General features: G+C 35.1%; 1 protein-coding gene across 3 annotated transcripts in view; it reads left to right on the top strand.

Annotated features, from left to right (window-relative positions):
• obe (obelus) overlaps positions 1 to 20,184 on the top strand; it is a 437,154-nt gene that overhangs the window by 236,290 nt on the left and 180,680 nt on the right. For all 3 annotated transcript variants that reach the window (XM_067124317.1, XM_067124318.1, XM_067124319.1), the window contains exons 25-26: positions 8,940 to 9,048; positions 9,459 to 9,627. In XM_067124317.1, coding sequence (XP_066980418.1) covers positions 8,940 to 9,048; positions 9,459 to 9,627 — 278 coding nt within the window. The remainder of the gene's footprint in view (positions 1 to 8,939; positions 9,049 to 9,458; positions 9,628 to 20,184) is intronic.

Here is a 20,184-nt window from a genome sequence, read left to right as displayed (position 1 = left end):
TATCGTGCTGAACAGCAAAATGTGAAAAATATCAACGTTTACATATAATAATTGTTGCCGTATTTTTTCTTAGAAAAAGAAAAAAAGTTGTCCATAATCTAACAACAGTTTCTTAATTTTGTTCTAACAATACATATATCTTTTATGTGTCTTATAGGAAATTTATTCAGCTTTCTAATGCCACCTTTATTTTTTTCCTATCTTTATTTCTTACTTAGATAGGATATGAAACGTTAACATAAGTAGATCGGAAAATCTGGTAATTGCACTCTACAAAAAATTTGCATTTTTTAATTGGTAACAGCTAATTAGCAAACACATGTATAGCAAAGTGATTGCTTTCATGTGAAATTTCAAACATTTCCACACAAATTACATATAAAATAAACTCCTCAAACATAATTATTCTATTTTTCATGACTATTTCAAAAAAATATCTACCATTTTCCTTAAAAATTTCACGTTCATCACATCTTTTTTATTATTTCTAAGCCTTGCAAAGATTTTCTGATTGCTTTAGGAAAAAATTAAGTCATTTGCCGACATCATAAAACAAACCAGAAGCGTATATCAGTTATAGTTTGGACATATCGATTTTTACAAAGAAACTTTTCCCCGCGAGTCCCACTTTTCCCTCCACGGCATAAGTCGCGTACCTGGTAGACTATAGGAACCCCCGTAAGCACGAAAGGGTTAAACTTCTTCCTCGTTATTATTCCCCATTGTCAGTTTAACTGTGCAACGAGGAAGATATCCTGTGTCCTCTGAGAGCCATGAGGAATATCAACAGAAGACCAAATCTTCTAGAAATGGGAGTCACAGTTGTTTTTAGCAAATACTATGCATAAGTTTGGTCACAACAAATCATAGTCTTACTAGTAAGGTGCTTGTTTGCTTTCATGACCACTTATTTCCATGAACTTTCAGACCATTAGGATCCTCCCACCTAAACAGTTACCCAGTCAATTGTAAAATGATGTATATGAGAGATAAAGTTGTATAGCATTCATCCCAGTCCAGTGCTGTCTATTGCAGGATTTTAGATAATACTTGGAATAATTTTAAGACCATTGGATTACACTTTGGTTACCAGGTGTTCAGATGATGTGACCACCTTGACGTATGTGCGACCTACTCATGCTTGTCCTTCTCCTCCAGTTCTTGATGGCATTTCCATGGTGTCTTGTACCAAGCTCACTGCCCTGCTCTGCTTGCTTCCCTCAGGTATCACAGAATCTTTGTTACTGTAACTTATGTTTCGTGTTACGGTGTTTTTGAAAGATGGTTGCTCTTTTCTTTCCGTGCACGGATGGGATGCCGAATGTATTTTTGTCGAAGGACAAGAAGCAGAAGTCAGGAAGCCGAATGGACAGAAAGCCGAACAGACATAATGCCGAACGGACAAAATGCCGAATATTTTTTTCTTTATTCAAATTTGACTATAAGAAAAAAAAAACAATAATAGTTTTTTTTCAGTCGTTAGAAAATCGATAAGAAGGCTTTTTCTTTGTTTGTTTTGAAAATTTCAGAACACATATAAAAGAGAAAAGGAGCAAAATAAAAGTAAAATGCTTGATAATTATTTTATTTCGACAATGTTTTTAAAAGTAAAATGCTTGATAAATATTTCATTTCTACAATATGTTACAATATACTGCAAAAGAGAAAATGTGTTGGATGGGTAAAAAATAGTTGAAAAACGACATAGTATAATACAAAAAAGAAAATAAAGAATATTTTAAAATTGTGAGCCAGAGATCGTAGAAACGCTAATCCTTCGTCCTTATCATAAGAACAAAATATGGATTTTATTCTATCGTTAATGGCATCATATTTCTTGTTAGGTCGTGATATATCAATCCCTGCAGAAGCCTGCTCAATTAGAATTTCATTAAATGCTTGTTCATTTCTGATAACCTTTAGTAATTTGGTGAGTGTTGGATGGGTTACATTAATTCTCTTTTTAAAAGCCTGATGCCACCCTTCAAGGGAATTGTTTGTTCTCGGTAAATTATCATTAACTCTAGTGTGAACAGACCACAAATCAACATCAAACAATGGTTTCCTCCTTCGACCTCGCTGGATTATCCCTAACCACGTACTTTCGAAGTAAACCAAAAAATCACTTAGTAACTCATCAGTTTCAGCATCTAAGGAATTCACCAATTCGTCAAATAAATCATGTACATCTGCAGGTGGAACGAAAGCAAGTGCTTGTAACTGCTTGATGAAAAAAGCATTACTGGTTTCAACATACCACTGCTGTAGACCACAAGACTGGATATTCCGCCATAAACATTGGCCGAAATGAAAGAAACAACCTGATATAGATGTATTAGGAAAGTTCTTTTTAATGCTATTTATTGTTGCTCTTTCGAAATCAACAGTTATTGAATCAGGCTCCTGAACACCTCTGCTTTTTAAAAATCCAAAAATTTAGTCATATGTGTTTTCTTCTTTGTTACTGGCAATACAATACACCAATGGCAAGGTTTTACTTTTTAAAACAATGGCATGTATGGTATAAAGCTGTTTGCTTAAAGGAGCGGAGTCAAATGTGCCATCGGCAAACCATGCTTGTTTTTTAGATAATAATTTCAAGTTATTTTCTGTCGATAAAATTGTAACAGAGGTGGTTTCATAAAGACGAAAATTCTCGCCACGGATTGTCATGTCCAAGTCTTCATTTTCTTCATTCTTTCTTGCTCGCCTTACCATTCTTGTAAGTGTTTCTCTTTTAGGCATAGAACCAGCAATGCTGAGCGGCAGTTCTTCCAAGACATTATTTATTACACGGCTTGTTACCTCTTCTGTTTGTTCTGCTGTAGTCTTCATTTTATCCAAAGCTTTTAAAATGGTATTATGAGCACCGTCGGGAGGATGTGAATGATCTGAAGCTTGTCCATGTTCGGTATCACTGATCGTTCTAATTCTACCATTGCACACTTTTCATCGCTCACATCTCCAGTAAGTAGTTTCTTTAACAGTTTTATCGACAACGTATGAATATCCATTATGAAGCAATTTTCGGCCACCACGTCCTGTCTTAGTGAATTCCATGGTTGAACTCGCAAAAAATAAATTCCATAGTCAAATTTGAATATAGAAAAAAAATGTAAATACAAAGCAGTATTAGTAAACTAGGTAACTGTTAATTAAACTAGCAGTTAAATAGTAATTATCGAATTACTGAAAAGTCAAACTTCATTGAAGAGAAAAATCTTAACTATCATTATTTTTGCTTATATTTATCTTTCGTAATCTTAGCAATATTCGGCATTTTGTCCGTTCGACTTGATGTCTGTTCGGCATTGTGTCTGTTCGGCATTCTGTCCGTTCGGCTTCCTGGCTTCTGCATCTAGCTCTTCGACAAAAATGCGTTCGGCATCCCGTCCGTGTACCTTTCTTTCTCTGTGCTGTCCTTCTGTTTGATGCCCCTGGGTAAAATTCAAACTGTCCCCTAGAGTGATAATGGATGATACAGGTCCATGCTGTCTCAGTTTTGGTCTGCTTTTTGAGGGAATGCTGTTCCCCAGATGTCTTGTTGGGGTTTGTCAAGACTCTTTCTTTCTACATAAGTGGCTTAGGAATGTAATTGCTTTTCCTGTTTCCCTTGGAGCAACTGGTACTTTTATGGGGTTGACACAGTGTTTTGTGTCTGTGGTCATTCTCTTCACGCAGTTTTTGTGCCAGGGTGAAGTTCTTAGAGCCTTAATTCATTGGGATGCCTCCTTTGGGTGCCATTCTTTGCAATCCTTATCATTGGGAATTCCAAAGAAGCCAATGTGGTCATTCCTTTTGTTCCAGACATTTCTGTTATTCTCCTTTTCACTTTAATCAGTATCAAGGGCACGGATACCCCTTGTTTTGATGGGAGCTGAATTTTAGGATAAATTTTGGCTCTTCTCTGTAATGATGTGGCTACTATATGATGGCGGTTCCATTCACTCTAACCTTTACCTTCTCTTGTGGTTTGTCTGAAGCACTAGGTTCTTGGTCTTCACAGGTCTTTGGTTCCATATTACTGTTTTCTTCCCCTATCACAAAGTCATTGACTGGTTATTTTTCTCTTTGTGCCACCCTCTCTTCAAGCTTTTTCTAGGGGAACAAGTGCCAACAGTTACAAAACTTCTTGTGGTTGTTTGCCCTTTGACACCTGTTGTTTTACACACTTCAGTTGGTCTTTGAGTTGCTCGTTGATGCTGGCTTTCACTGTCGCACTTGTATTTACGGCTACTATTAATTCTGTCTTTAGGTGACTTGCAGTGCTTTTCTCATGAAGCTCTTGTATACCCTGTGGTGGTGGTGTTGGTTGGGAAGTGGCAGGTGGTGGTCTTGGGGCTGAACCCAAGTCAAGCCTCCAGAGGTTTTTGTCTTCCATTTCAAATCCATTATGTAAGGAAGCTGCCATGGTTTTAGAGGTTATATTTGGCTCCACTGCCATCATCAAAAGGGCATTGGGCCATGTTGCAGGATCTTGTCTTTTAAGGAGATCCTCTAATTTTTTTCCTCCTTTTTGAATTGTGATTCAGGCTATTTATGATTATTGGGTTAATAAGATCCAACAATGATTTTAACAGTAAAACATTTTTTTCACTAGCCCAAAAATCATATATATTGTCTGTAGTGCCTCATCCCTTCCCCTCACTCTTGTGGGATAATGGAGGGTGACTTGGACCTGCACAATAGAACTTTTTTCTTTCAAGATTCATTATGGTAAGTAAAGTATACCTTAGTTTTACCAGACCACTGGCCTGATTAACAGCTCTCCTAGGGCTGACCTGAAGGATTAGACTTATTTTATGTGGCTAAGAACCAGTTGGTTACTTAGCAACGGGACCTACAGTTTATTGTGGAATCTGAACCACATTATAGCGAGAAATGAATTTCTGTCACCAGAAATAAATTCCTCTAACTCATCAGCCGGCCGGGGAATCGGACTCCGGTCTAGACTGGGTCCATTTCATACAAAGTAAGGCTATTTACAGATAGTGAATTCGTATAAAAACATGGCAATGTGAAAGCATCATGCTTATTTTTCAGTTATTTTTTTATAATTTATTCTTTACTTTTGTACATTTTCTATACTGGGCTGCTTTTGTTAACCCTTGGGCTTACAGTGGGTTCCTCATAATTGCGTAGGTTAGGGACCACAACCACCCGCTTTAAGTTAAAATTCATGTTAAGTTGGAACACCCCCTCTAAAAATGTTAATAACGGCTTATTTTATTAGTTCAAACATCAAAGACCCCCTCTAAAAATGCTTATAACTGCTTGTTTTAATAGTTCAGATACCAAATATACCTAAAATTATCATCCTAAAACACTTTAACATCATTTCAAATTCATCTTTACAACATTACCCTTAAAAATATATATGGCTTACAGCTACATGTGAAAACTAATCAGTCCCCCTATGCTATACAGTATTCAGGCATGCTCATTTTCTTTCTTTCAGTACTATTCATGCCATCCCATTTTCTTTTACAGGGAAAGCATTGGTAATTCGAGAGAGAGAGAGAGAGAGAGAGAGAACAAAATACAAATGCACATTAAAAATATTTACTATTAAGATTACAAAAATCATATGGGTACTCAACAGTAATCAGTGTTGATTGAAGATACCCTAATAATGATGAATTTGCTGTGCAGTCCGATGAATGAATGATGATATGACTGCACAGCAAAGCAGAGGATTTATCTCTCCTTTGGGGGTACCTCTTCCCCTTCTTCAGGAGGCACTTCAGTCATTTCATGACTTCTTCAGGGGTTTTGGGAGGCGGCATCATGGTCATGTACTTCTTCATGCCGATGAAGAGGTTATTATAGGGCTCCATGGCAGCATTAAGGGCAGATGAAAAGTTATAAGGATCCCATGTCTGTTTGATCTTCTGGAGCTCCCTGCCTTTCAGAATTTGGGAGAGACCTTCAAATTGTTACAAATCCACTGCTGTCGGAGGGTCAGAGAGTAAATGAATGATAGTGGCGCGGGCTACTGCGTCGTAATTTTCCCCCTCACACAACATATCAATAACCTTCCTCTGATGTTTAAACTCTTCCATAAGCCGTAGAAGAAGCAGGGCATTTAGGAGGCATCTTATGGTGGTACGATCCACGAAGATAAGTACTGTACACGTGTACGCATGCACAGTTTAAACCACGATGAACACTACGCACACTAGACTAGAAGCCTAAACAGAGAACTCTGTGAACATGGGATGTCGGGTCAACTGCTCATCCTATGCTTTGCACATTGTGTACTGCGCAGCTGTGCATTTTATTGATATTTTTGTGTTGTAAGATTATTTTGAATGATACGTATTACAGTGGTAAAGTGTTCTACGATGATAGTAGAGCATATCTAAAATATGTGGGTAGTTTGTAGAACGACTGGACTACTGTAGTACTGTACAGTACATAACTCCGAACGAAACGGTACGTTTGTTTACGTCATGTCAGTCTATGTATTTTCATGTCACTTTCATGACTGAATACATTTTTTATGAGAAACAAATGATTTACTGTAATTGTACTAATTTTCAAATATTACAGTACTGTAATATCAATGTAAACACAGCAAAAACTGTACGTAATGAATAAAATGTATTATTTTTTCTTTTTAAAAATGTTTGTCCCAAGCCTAACAAACACACAGTTTGCGGTACTCACCTCTGTCTCTCATTGGTGAGAACCCATATGATTTGATCTTAATCTTAAACTTTGAAATGATATTACAGTACTCTGTAAAGTGTTGTAGCATGATAGTTTAAGGTTTACATTATGTACTGTATTTGGTGTTTGACATACTGTACTGTTTTTAACAGGTACATTATATGTGGACAGCTAATTCATTATCATTATCTTCATTCAGCAGTGATCACTGTTGAGTGCCCATATGATTTACTGTACTTATATGTTAATCTTAAACTTTTGAAATGATATTAAAGTGTTTCAGTATCTGCGAAGTGGTGAATTTTCTGCGATATATTTTGAGATACGTTCCACAGAAAAACTAGCGAATAACTGAAGGCACGATTGCTGATCCGGGAGTAAGCTTGGGACCCACTGCATAGCATCCTGCATTTCAACAGTGGTTGCATCTTGGCTGCTGGTAGTAGTAGTAATAATAATAATAATAATAATAATAATAATAATAATAATAATAATAATAATAATGTCCTGTTAAAAAGGATGGCTGCATTTTGTGAGTTAATTATATTTTCCTTATAATTCTTTTCTCTTCTATATTAATATCAGACAATAAGTGGCCAATGTGCATACTTCAGCAAAGAGAAATATGTCAACACCATTTGCACAGCACTCTTTTTCTATACAGGAGAAGCTAGTGAAATATGGAGGGATAAGTGATTGTGGAGACTAGGGGGTGTGGGTGGCAGTATATATAGGAGGCCAGCAACGCTGATGGAAGTAGCCCTGAATTCTCGTGGGTTGCCTCGGGATTATTGTCCCCAAGGGAAGCCTTATCCCAGACACCAACGGTTGCACCCTTTTTCTTGTGCAAGAGTTGGCTGATGTGTGGGTGTGGGGTCGTAGGTACTGGGAGGATTACTGCCAGTGGATGGACACCTCTGATTAGTTCACTGGTAAGGGATACTGGTGGTCATTGCCCTTGGTGCTGACATCAAGAGGAAGAGAGTCTCTTACATGGTGTTTAGATTGGGCTTCTCTCTCCCAATGTGTAGGGCTTCCAGGAAGCTTAGGCAGCGATGTTAGGTTGTAACATTGAAGTAATTGACCATCTCTACCTACATCTCCTGGAAGCCTAATCTAAACCCCTCAGAAGACTCTTCCTCCCGATGTCAGCATGAATGGTGACGCTTGCCAGCACCCCCAAGAAGAGAAGCAATCGGTAGCGTCCGTCCACTGGCAGTGATCCTCCCATTGCCACCATCACCACCCACACATCCTCCCAACACTTGTACTGGGGGAAGGATGCAACCATTGGCATATGGGATAAGGCTTCATTCAGGGATAATAATCCCTCAGCAACCAATGAGAATTCAGTACTACTCCCATACATATTACTGGTCCCCTGTATTTACTGCCACCCACACCCCTTGTTTCCAGAATCATATCACCCTTTTTAAGAATGACCATCGGGCTGATCGAAACGTCGACAACAAAAGAAACTGAAAGGAATACCTGAAGTATCCAGAATGCACCTGCTGGAAATCTGTGGATTTATCCACCTGTATTTCACTAGATTCTCTTGTATAGAGAATAAAAACTGCTGTATAAATGCTGTTGGTATATTTCCCCTTTAGCACAATATGCACATTTGCTATTTATTAAAATAGATTATAAGGAAGATTGAGAAGACTCAATATAAAGTTGACTTGAGCAAGATAGCCATCCTTTTTAACAGGAAATGTTCAAGAAAGGGTCTACTTCCATAATAATAATAATAATATAATATAATAATAATAATAATAATAATAATAATAATAATAATAATAATAATAATAATAATAATAATAATAATAATAATAATAATAATAATATAATAGTAATCATGGTGGTGGTGGTGGATTTTTATACTTTTTTTTATTCAAAATTTTTTTTTTTTTTTTTATCAAAATGTTCTTATACATGTATTGTATATTCATGTGTGTTATGTAGAGACGCTTTCATATTATTAGACAGGTTATGGCTGGTGAAATGGGGGTTTCCCTCATGATTATCCATACTTTTTGGTTATTCAGAGAGACACAGGGTGAATTCTCAGAGAATAGAAAGTTTTCTATATTATATGATTGGTTAGGAAAACTGACTTTAGTCAGTACTATTTGTCTGTATTTTTTAATGAATAAGAATCAGTTTGAGAATTATTTGCTGGATTTTCTCTACAACATTATGTCCATGTTAATTATGCTTTATTTATAACTTAGAATTGTTTAAAATTCAATCTTTGCTCTCAGGTGGAATGACAGGGTTCATGGAACTCAGGAGATCTACTGGATTTGGGTAGAGGATCCAGATAATAATCACATGTATCACAGTGAACAGTTCACTCTAACTAAAAAGCAGGTTAGTCGTGTATGTGTATTTTCTTGAATAATAAGTTGAAGTCTGTTGTAAAAATGTAATGTTGTTTAGTTAAGCTACCAGGATACTGATTGCCCGCATGATACCCATTAGCAAGTGGTCAGTTTGTTGGTATAAGATTAGGCCAGACTTCTGCTAGCTCTGGGGCAACCCTCACCCGAGCAGGTGAGAAGATATCAGTCCATCAACGTGGCACATAATGCACCTGTGCCGCCCGGCAAACAGTTGCCAAATACCAGTTGCTGAATACTGCCAAATGCCACATGTCTGAAACATTAAGGCAACTGATGCAGTGATTTCAATGTGATGGTACCACTTTTCTTGAAAATATTTTAAGTTGTATTTCAGTTATTTTTTCTTTTTTGTCCATGAACTTATTTTTTTTTATACAGGTGCAGCGAGAGCAGGAACAGCAGCTTGTTTTCACCATCCCCATTTTTGATCCAATGCCAAACCAGTATTATGTAAGAGCTATTAGTGACAAATGGCTAAACTGTGAATCATCTTGTGTTATGAGCTTTGAGAACTTAATTCTACCAGAGCAACATCCTCCCCATACAGGTGAGAATTATGGAGGTTCTTTCATTTATGATGATGAGATAAAGGTGGTACTTTTCAGTAATTTGATAGTAGGTCAGTGGAAGACCAGGATAAGATTGAGGAAAAGTGAATTCATGAAAGGTACTGTATGTAAAAAGATGTGAACAAAGTTAGGGTTCACTTGATTAATTTCTCTTGTGTGATAAATGTTGAGTCTTTCTTGAGACTAGGTCCCCATCTTTTCTGGCTGTATTGTCTCTGGAAATCCAGGACCAACATAATAATTCTTGTTCTATAGGAGGACTTCTCTTTTTCTAGAACCAAACTTGGCCTTTTAACGGCACATAGTGAAGCTAGGCTTCACTGTATACACACACACACACACATATATATATGTGTGTGTGTATGTATGTATGTATGTATAATATACAGAATAATAATATACATATATATATACACATATAATTATATATTATATATATATATATATATATATATATATATATATATATATATATATATATATATATATATATGTATATATATATATATATATATATATATATATATATATATATATATATATATATATATATATATATATATATATATATAAATGTGTATATGTACAGTAAACCCCGTATTCGCGTTCTCATGGTTCACGGACTCACGCGTTCGCCGGTTTCTATGTGGAACATATCTAGCCATCATTCGCGGAAAATTCGCCTATTCGTGGTATTTTTCACTGAGAAATATTCACTAATTACTGTATTTTCATATAATTTTCATGAATAAATGCATTTTTTATGGTAAAACTATTAAAATATTCAGGTATAAGCATTTTTACAGGGTTTTTCTTGGTTTAATCTATCAAAATGGGCAGTTCTAAGTGTTTTTAGAGGGGCTTTAAGCATTCGCGGATTTGACCTATTCGCAAGGGGGTGTGGAACGCATCCCCTGTGAATACGGGGGGTTCACTGTATATATAATATATATATATATATATATATATATATATATATATATATATATATATATATATACACACACACACACACACACACACACACACACACACACAGTAATACCTCGATCTTACGTGATTCAAGTTGCGCGAATTCACAGACATGCAAACATTTCATTGGAACCTAACTAATTTTCATATGCGATTTTTTCAGACACACGACATTTGCGAATCCACGAGAGAGGAGAGAGAGTGAGGGAGATAAGGGTTGTCCTTACTTAACCCTTAAACCCTGAGCCTCTATTTACAAAAGTGTCTGCCGTATGCCGGCGGCGTTCGGGAGTTAGCGCCGAAGCGGAAAGAAAGTTTTTTTCAAAAAATCACAGCACGATTAGTTTTTAAGATTAAGAGTTTATTTTTGGCTCCTTTTTTTGTCATTGCCTGAAGTTTGGTATGCAACCATCAGAAATGAAAAAAATATCATATATAAATATTGAAATATATGACAGCACGAAAAAAATTTCATATATAATTGTATACAAATCGTGCTGTGAGCAAAATGGTTAAAACTAATGAGTTATATTTTGTTCTTTGTATCGTACACTATATTGCGATGATTTTGGTATATAACAAATTGTAAAATGATCAAAGCAACACAGAGAAAATATTATCACAAAACGATGCATGAATTTGTAACGCGCGGACGTAAAAAAAAAGTTTTTTCAAAAATTCACCATAAATCGAAATATTGTGCCAGAGACTTCGCGTTTGTTGCAAAATGAAGGTAATTGATTGAATAATACTAGAATGTAAGTGTTTTAGCTTATAATTGCAGTTTTCGACCATTTCAGTCAAGTTAAAGTTGACTGAAGGTTGAATTTTTTCTATTTATCGTGATTTATATGAAAATATTTCTAAACTGATAAAAGCTACAACCATGAGTTATTTTTTGTTGTATTCTACATGAAATTGCACACATTTCCATATATAAAACTTTATGTAACGACTAGTATAAAATGGTGCAAACATTACGACAAAGTGACGAAAGAATTTCTGAGATGTTCAGCAGAGTTGCCTTGCGCGGACGTAAGGAAAAAGTTTTATTCAAAAATTCACCATAAATCGAAATATTGTGCAAGAGACTTCGAATTTGTTGCAAAATGAAGGTAAATGATTGAATATTAGTAGAATGTAAGAGTTTTAGCTTACAATTGCATTTTTCGACCATTTCGGTCGAGTCAAAGTTGACTGAAGGTTGAAATTTTGTCAGTTATCGTGATTTATATGAAAATATTTCAAAACTGATAAAAGCTACAACCATCAGTAATTTTTTGTTGTATTCTACATGAAATTGTGCACATTTTCATATATAAAACTCTATGTAACGACTAATATAAAACGGTGCAAACATTACGACAAAGTGACGAAAGAATTTCTGAGATGTTCGGCAGAGTTAGTGCGCGAGTACGTAAGTAAAATTTTTTTTTTCAAAAATTCACCATAAATCGAAATATTGTGCTAGAGACTTCCAGTTTGTTGCAAAATGAAGGTAAATGATTGAATATTACTAAAATGTAAGAGTTTTAGCTTACAATTGCGTTTTTCTACCATTTCGGTCGAGTCAAAGTTGACCAAAGGTTGAAAATTTGGCACTTATTGTCTTTTATATGAAAATATTTCCAAACTGATAAAAGCTACAACCATAAGTTATTTTTTGTTGTATTCTACATGAAATTGCGCACATTTTCATATATAAAACTTTATGTAACGACTAATATAAAATGGTGCAAACATTGCGACAAAGTGACGAAAGAATTTCTGAGATGTTCAGCCGAGTTACCGCACGCGGACATAAGAAAAAAGTTTTTTCAAAAATTCACCATAAAACGAAACATTGTGCTAGAGACTTCCAATTTATTGCAAAATGAAGGTAAATGATTGAATATTACTAGAATGTAAGAGTTTTAGCTTACAATTGCATTTTTCGACCATTTCGGTTGAGTCAAAGTTGACCGAAGGTTGAAATTTTGGCACTTATCGTGATTTATATGAAAATATTTCCAAACTGATAAAAGCTACAACCATGGGTTGTTTTTTGTTGGATTTTACATGAAATTGCACATATTTTCATATATAAAACTTTATGTAAAGGCTAATATAAAACTGTGCAAAAATTATGACAAAATGACGAAAGAATTTCTGAAATTTTCGGTCGAGTTACCGCGCGGACGTAAGGAAAAAGTCTTTTTCAAAAATTCACCATAAATCGAAATGTTGTGCTAGAGACTTCCAATTTGTTGCAAAATGAAGATAAATGATTGAATATTACTAGAATAAGAGTTTTAGCTTACAATTGCATTTTTCGACCATTTCGGTCGAGTCAAAGTTGACTGAAGGTTGAAATTTTTTGTAGTTGACGTACGGTACGTCCACTCGTCACCCAACAGACAATTTTAGTCGACGTACGATACGTCCAGTCGGCGTTTAAGGGTTAAAAGAGTGAAATTATTTATCAGTTATTATGGAGAGAGAGAGAGAGATTTTCCTTACTTGAAATGTCAAGTTAAATTATTTATGAATTATTACAGAGACAGAGAAAATAACATGAGAGAGAGAGAGAAATTATTTTCACATCAGATATCAAAAGATATAAATTCATGACTCATGAAGGAAAAAGAAAAAAGAAAGAGGAGAGAGAGAGAGATAGTACCAGAAATCCTTTGACACGCTGTGGGCAATGATTGACAAATTTGACAGCTTTGCCCTCGCCCCTCTCTTCGAATGTGTCATGAAAGATTTGGAAATGATACGTGTGTATTTAAAATATCACATAATTTACTATAGAAATGTATAAATTTTGTAATTACAGTTTTATTCTTCTTCTTCTTCTTTTAACATGCTTTTTTCCCATTTGTATGGGGTAAGCACAATGCCTCAATTTTGAAGGACTTTGATTTGGCTTTGGGGTAGACTTTGTAGTCTTGATCGGCTGCCCTACCTGTCATCGCTTAGACCCCGGTAGCGCATGTACATGTATTGTACCAGTCACCAGCACCCATTCTCCCAGCAGTGAGGAGTCGTTGCGCTGTTAGGTCAACAATTGAGACGTGTGAGGTGTCTGTTATGTTTTTAGAAGATGTTGGAGTGGCTTTGTTTGTGTGTGTGTTAGTCTGTAACACCCAGTTGCTTTTAAGAAAACCTATCCGTTACTATTAGTATTATTATTATTGGCAACAGACCCTCTCTCAAACAGGTACTATTGAAAGAAATCGCTGCATCAGCTGCACTGATCTTGTAGAGTCTTCTCTATTTTCCGTATAACAGTTTTCTCGCTGTTACTACAACTGGCAAGTAACGTGCCAATGTGATTCATCAGGAGGAGTTAAATTTCCCGAGATTTCGTATATTTCTATAAAGAGTAAGTCAGATTTGGTGATCATGGCCTGTAGGGTTTTATACATGCACTGTAGAGGTAAATGTATCGAATTTGGATACAGGTCAGAATCTTGAAGTGGCCAATGTTTCTTCCAGATTCTTCTGAGTATGATCACAGCAGTGGGTTGGAGTAGACTGATGATCATACTCGAAAGAATCCGGGAGAAACTTCGGCCACTTCAAGATTTTGACCTGGATCCAAATTCGATACATTTGCCTGTATGTGCAGAAAACCCTATGGGCCATGCTCACCAAATTTGACTTACTCTTGATAGAAATATACAAAATCACTGGAAATTTAACTTCTGAAGAATCATATTGACGTGTTACTCGCCAGTTGTAGTAACAGCGAGAAAACTGTTATAAGGAAAATAGAGAAGACTCTATACAAGATCAATGCGGCTGATGCAGCAATTTCTTTCAATAGTACCTATTATTATTATTATTATTATTATTATTATTATTATTATTATTATTATTATTATTATTATTATTATTATTATTATTATTATTATTATTATTATTTGAAAATTAGTACCTATTATTAGGAAAATCATTTATATATCAACAAAACAAATAAACATATACATGTAACCATAAAAATTCTCGATCTCTTACTTGGATGTACAGGTATCTGGTTTAATTTTGTTCTGACATTGCTGCCTATAATAGCACGACTCATTCCATAGACTTTCCCATAAGTTAAATAACTTAATAAATAACAGCACTTTGAATAATCTTGAGCAACAAGATAAAGTTTAAATTTATCAAACACCCCCTCACCATTAACTAGCACTTAGTCTTGAACCTTGGTTTATCCTTTGCCCTCATGCCAGACCAGAAAAATAACCTAGATTTCATTGTTGCTTTTTACAAATTCATATCTGATAAAAATTATAGCCGAGAAGAGATAGGTTTAAAAGGCATCTTACTAAATGCAATAGCTGACCTTAATAAGAATTATCTTGTCCCCTGTAGATTTATGAAACCATCCATTCACTATAGAAATTAGATGTTGTAATAAGTAGATCCAATGAAGATGGCAAAATCGTGATTATGGACAAAGACTTTTAGCTCGACAAAATCAATCAACTCCTTTGTGACACTAACGCTTATGACAAATTAACAATAAATCCCCTCCAAAACATCCCCGCATTTTTTTTTTTTTTTTTTTTTTAGAAAAGTAAGATTAATTGGCAAAGATGAAAAGAGTACTGAACTATTGGAGAAATTTAGTCATTAACCCAAAACTACCTTATTTTTATGGCCTTCCCAAAACTCATAAAGATAATCTTCCATTCAGACCTATCATCTCATGTGCTGGAGCTTTCAATTATAAAATTTCTAAGTGGTTAGCCAGCCTCCTTTCTCCTTTCTTAGGCACATTTTCTCCCAGTCACATTAAACATTCCTAAGATTTCTGTCACAAATTCAAAGAAGTGCATATACCACTTCACAACATAAAACTTTTAAGTTTATATGTAGATTCCTTATTCACAAAAGTACCAGTACAGGACATTGTATGGTTTTTGAGGGGAAAATTAGCCCCCTATTCAGATCACTTCCCACTAGCCCTAGATAAAATAATAAAGTTAGTTGAATTATGTGTATCAAATAACATCTTTTCATGTGGAGAGTCATTCTATAAACAAAAATTCGGGGGCAGCATGGCCAGCCCTTTAAGTCCTGTTTTAGCCAATTTATACATGGAATATTTTGAAACCAATAATAAAGGCAATAAAACCTAAAGACATGCTATGGATGAGATATGTAGATGACAACTTAACATTTTAGGATAATAAGTGGGGCAATTTCAATTAATTTCTTTCAAAATTAAATGCATTAGTGCCCAGCATCAAATTTAAAGTTGAATGAGAAACAGACAACAAAATTCCTTCTCTTGACATTTTAATAATTAGAGACGCAGCAGAATACAAATTTACCATATACAGAAAACCAACTTTCTCTCTGTCATACATCCATTTTTATAGCTATCATGACATCTCTTATCAAAATTGGCATACCCAGCAATTTATTCTTAAGAGCCTTATGGATTTGCTCTCCAGATCTCCTGGAAAAGGAAATTGAACTAATCAGTAAGCAGCTGTCATCTTTAAAGTACCCTGCCCATTTAATTGAGAAATTGATCCACAAAGCAAACACTATTTTCTGCCGTCCTCCCCATAACAAGACCAGCGAGATGCCCAACACAAATAAAAATCCCATGCCCGGACAGGATTAAGACGTTGACACAGACCCTTGGAAACTTTAACCCCTTTGCTTTTACCTATCCAAATACTTTAGCCAAATCCCTGATTAACATCCAACAAAAACCAGTCCCCAAAGACACAGGAGTTTACAAAATCCCTTGCCTCGATGGTGACCAATCTTATATGGACTCCACGGGCAGATCACTCCCCCTAAGGTTAATGCAGCATAAACATTCAGTTAGGTACGGATAACAGAGCTCAGCTATTTTTAACCACATAAATAACCATAACCACAGAATAAACTGGAATGTGTCTTGTATAATTTATAGCAGGAATTGTCAGTTCAAAAGCCAGATGGTGGAATCAGCCCTGATTAAACAAAGAAATGTAATGAATCTCTCAAATGGCACCTGGGATTCAGATATTATAGATAAAATCTTCCTCCAACCAGCAGTTAAGAAGATTAAAGAGAAATTGTCAACTGGAGTGATTTAACAGCTGACCTATGGATCTTCTGGTATGAATACCGCTTTTCTGTAACTTTTTCTCATTCACTATTTGCCTGAGGAGAGAGACAGTTTGGTCTCTGAAATATAGCCTTTATTTTCCACATTCTGGCATTTCTATGGACTCCATATATTTGATTTATATATATACGTTTTATATTTGTGTATGTATGTATGTATGTATATATATATTATATATATATATATATATATATATATATATATATATATATATATATATATATATATATATATATATATATGTATCATGAAAATATGGAACATGATGAACATATAAAAAGACAAAATCCACAAAAGAGAGAAAAATGTAGTGTGCTCCATTGTTTCTCTTTCCTTCGTGGATTTTGTTCTATTTATATATATATATATATATATATATATATATATATATATATATATATATATATATATATATATATATATATATATATATATATATATATATATATATATATATATATATATATATATATATATATATATATATATATATATACAGGCAGTCCCGGTTTATCCGAAAATATGGTTTAACATGTTCCAAGGTTACAACATGTTGTAACATCCGACAGAAGAAATATGGCTCCAAAATGACAGGATAATCAAAATTTGGAGGTTTGTTTATGACAAACTCAATAAAAATGCAGTTTAATCGTTTTCACAGTAAAAGGAAGGTTTTCTTAGGATTTTTGGCAATTTTCGACATTTTTCAGGTTTACTTACGATTTTGGGTTTATTGTTTTTTCCTTCGAACTGCCTGTATTTTGTTCTATTTATATATATATATATATATATATATATATATATATATATATATATATATAAATCATCAACAGGCAGTCCCACGTCGTTTACAGGTCTCTCAGGTGGTCCGACAAGTCTAAAAGAAGTTGGAACCTGAACGCAACTGACCCAAGGAATTACCTGGGCAAGCGCTTGCTTTTTCCCAACAAAACATTTCATTCAATATATAGAAATCATCAACACACAATCAGGAAATTATTTCTGACTCACTGGTTTGGAAAGCACGTTACCCACTGGGCCACAAGTCTAAAAAGTTGGAACCTGAGAGCAAGGTTACAACATGTTGTAATACCGATCCGACGGAAGAAAATATGGCTGGAACAAAATGACAGGATAATCAAAATTTGGAGGTTTGTTTATGACAAACTCAATAAAAATGCTTGCAGTTTACATCGCTTTCAATGCACCCAAAGCATTAAAAGTAAGGTTTTCTTAGGATTTTTGGCAATTTTCGACGATTTTTCGGTTTTCCCCAACTTCCCGACTCAGCAATGACCGATTTTCGGTTTATGAAGATAGAAATCGTAAACAATCGGGAACCCCTCACGTTGTAAAAGCAAGAGGAACTGCCATGTATATATATATATATATATATATATATATTGCATTATATATATATAAAATATCCACCTATATATATAATATATATACAGATTGTCTCCTGTTTCTATCTTATTCACTCAGAAAGGATAATTCGAATGAAATGTTGTCTATTGGTCATTGTGAGTCGGGAAGTTGGGGAAAACTAGGAGCTGGTATGCAAGCAGTTACTTGCCCAGGTAATTCGTTCTGAGTTTTCCAACTTCTTTTAGACTTGTATGGCCCAGTGGGTAACGCAAATGTTTATAAAAAAATTATTTCTGTTCCACACGTGATTGTGTGTTGATGTTACAACTCATGTTGTCCAGGTTTATTGCTGAGTCGGGAAGTAAAGCAACGCCTTGGTCTGACAGAAGAAGTATGGCTCCAGAATGGTCAATTTTGTTCCACGTGGAGGGATTTCTGTCTGAAAAAATCTGAAATGTTGTCTATGCAGGAAATTGTTTTCAAGAGGCACCCAAAGAATTAAAAGAAAGGTTTTTAGAGACCTGATTTTTGAAGGTATTTCAGATGACGCTATCTTATTCACTCCGACAACAATTGGAAGAAATATGTATCCAAAACAGCAGAATGGTCAATATTTGGCCCAGTGGTTTTTATTATGAAAAACTCAATATAAATGCAGGATTCGTTGTTTTCAAGACACCCTGAGTTTAGGAAATGTAAAAAAATTATAAACTCATGTTTTTCTTACGATTGACAGAAGAAGTTGGCTCCCAGAATGGTATTTTCTGTTGAAAAACTCAATGATGCCAGTCTGACAATGATTTCGGAAGAAAATATGCATCCAAAACAGCAGAATGGTCAATATTTGGAGGATTTTTAAAACTCAGCTTCATGAAAAACTTGTTTTCATTGTAAAAAAGCAGGAGGTTTTCTTACGTTGTTTTCAGGTTTATGCCAAGACAATGATCGGAAGAAATATGCCCAAAGGATTAAAATTAAAGTTTTCTTAAATGATTCTTGTTTTCAAGACACCCAGAGTTAAAATTAAAGTTTGGGATGACTCGCCAGTCCGACGTGGGATGAACAGTATCCAAACAGATACGATGGAAGAAAATTTACATTCAGGATTCGATTTTTTCATAGAGCAATATTCACTAATTACTGATTTTTATTTTATTTTCATAACTGAATACATTTTTTATGATGAAAAAATTATTCACTAATTTTAAAATATTAATATTAAGTAACCACTGCAAAGTATCGATAAAAGTTAAATCAAAATTCCGAGAAATCATAAAACTGCTTACTGATGTATAATCACTTCATCCCCCCTCTCTCTCTCTCTCTCTCTCTCTCTCTCTCTCTCTCTCTCTCTCTCTCTCTCTCTCTCTCTCTCTCTCTCTCTCTCTCTCTCTCTCTCTCATAATTCACGAATAATTTCACTTCTGAGATATAAGTAAGGCCAACCACCCATATCTCTTTCTGTACTGCATATATCCTTCAAAGAAATATCGATTACTGTATATAAACGTAAAAATATACTAAAATCCCATCATCGCTTGTGTGACAATTTTTTTTATTGCTTTGACGTAGGCTTATGACGATACCGGCTTGGGGGATTAGAAGTAGCCAATAACAGAGCTCGTAGCAACCCCTTCTCTCCAGGACGATACGCTATTGGCTGGCAGGACTGACAGTAGCCAATAACAACTTATAACAACCCCCTCTTCCCCTTCCTGCCCTTCCTGATGACATGCTATTGGCAGGAAGGGTGGGATTGTAACCAATCACAAAGCTTGTACCTCACGGGCTTTGCATATACTATAAAGAGGGTGCGTAGTATTTTTTTCTCTCTCTCTCCGGCGTGAGAGAGAGAATGACTGCATAAGATTTTTCTAACAAATTTGTGGGAGAGGACAACTAACTATGTTTTTATGATATATAAATTACTTACCTAATAGTAAGTGATAATTTTCAAATATTAACCCTTTCCTATCTGCTTAGTTATCACATCACTGAGGGTACATGAGCCCCAATGTGTCTGGGAGCGCTCGACAGTGCGAAAAAATAATTGTTTCGAAAATTCAGCAAAAAT

Source organism: Macrobrachium rosenbergii, chromosome 22 (assembly GCF_040412425.1).
Source record: "Macrobrachium rosenbergii isolate ZJJX-2024 chromosome 22, ASM4041242v1, whole genome shotgun sequence".
Taxonomy (NCBI): domain Eukaryota; kingdom Metazoa; phylum Arthropoda; class Malacostraca; order Decapoda; family Palaemonidae; genus Macrobrachium; species Macrobrachium rosenbergii.
The sequence above is the reverse complement of the archived record's forward strand: the minus strand, read 5'-3'. Positions and strand labels throughout refer to the sequence as shown.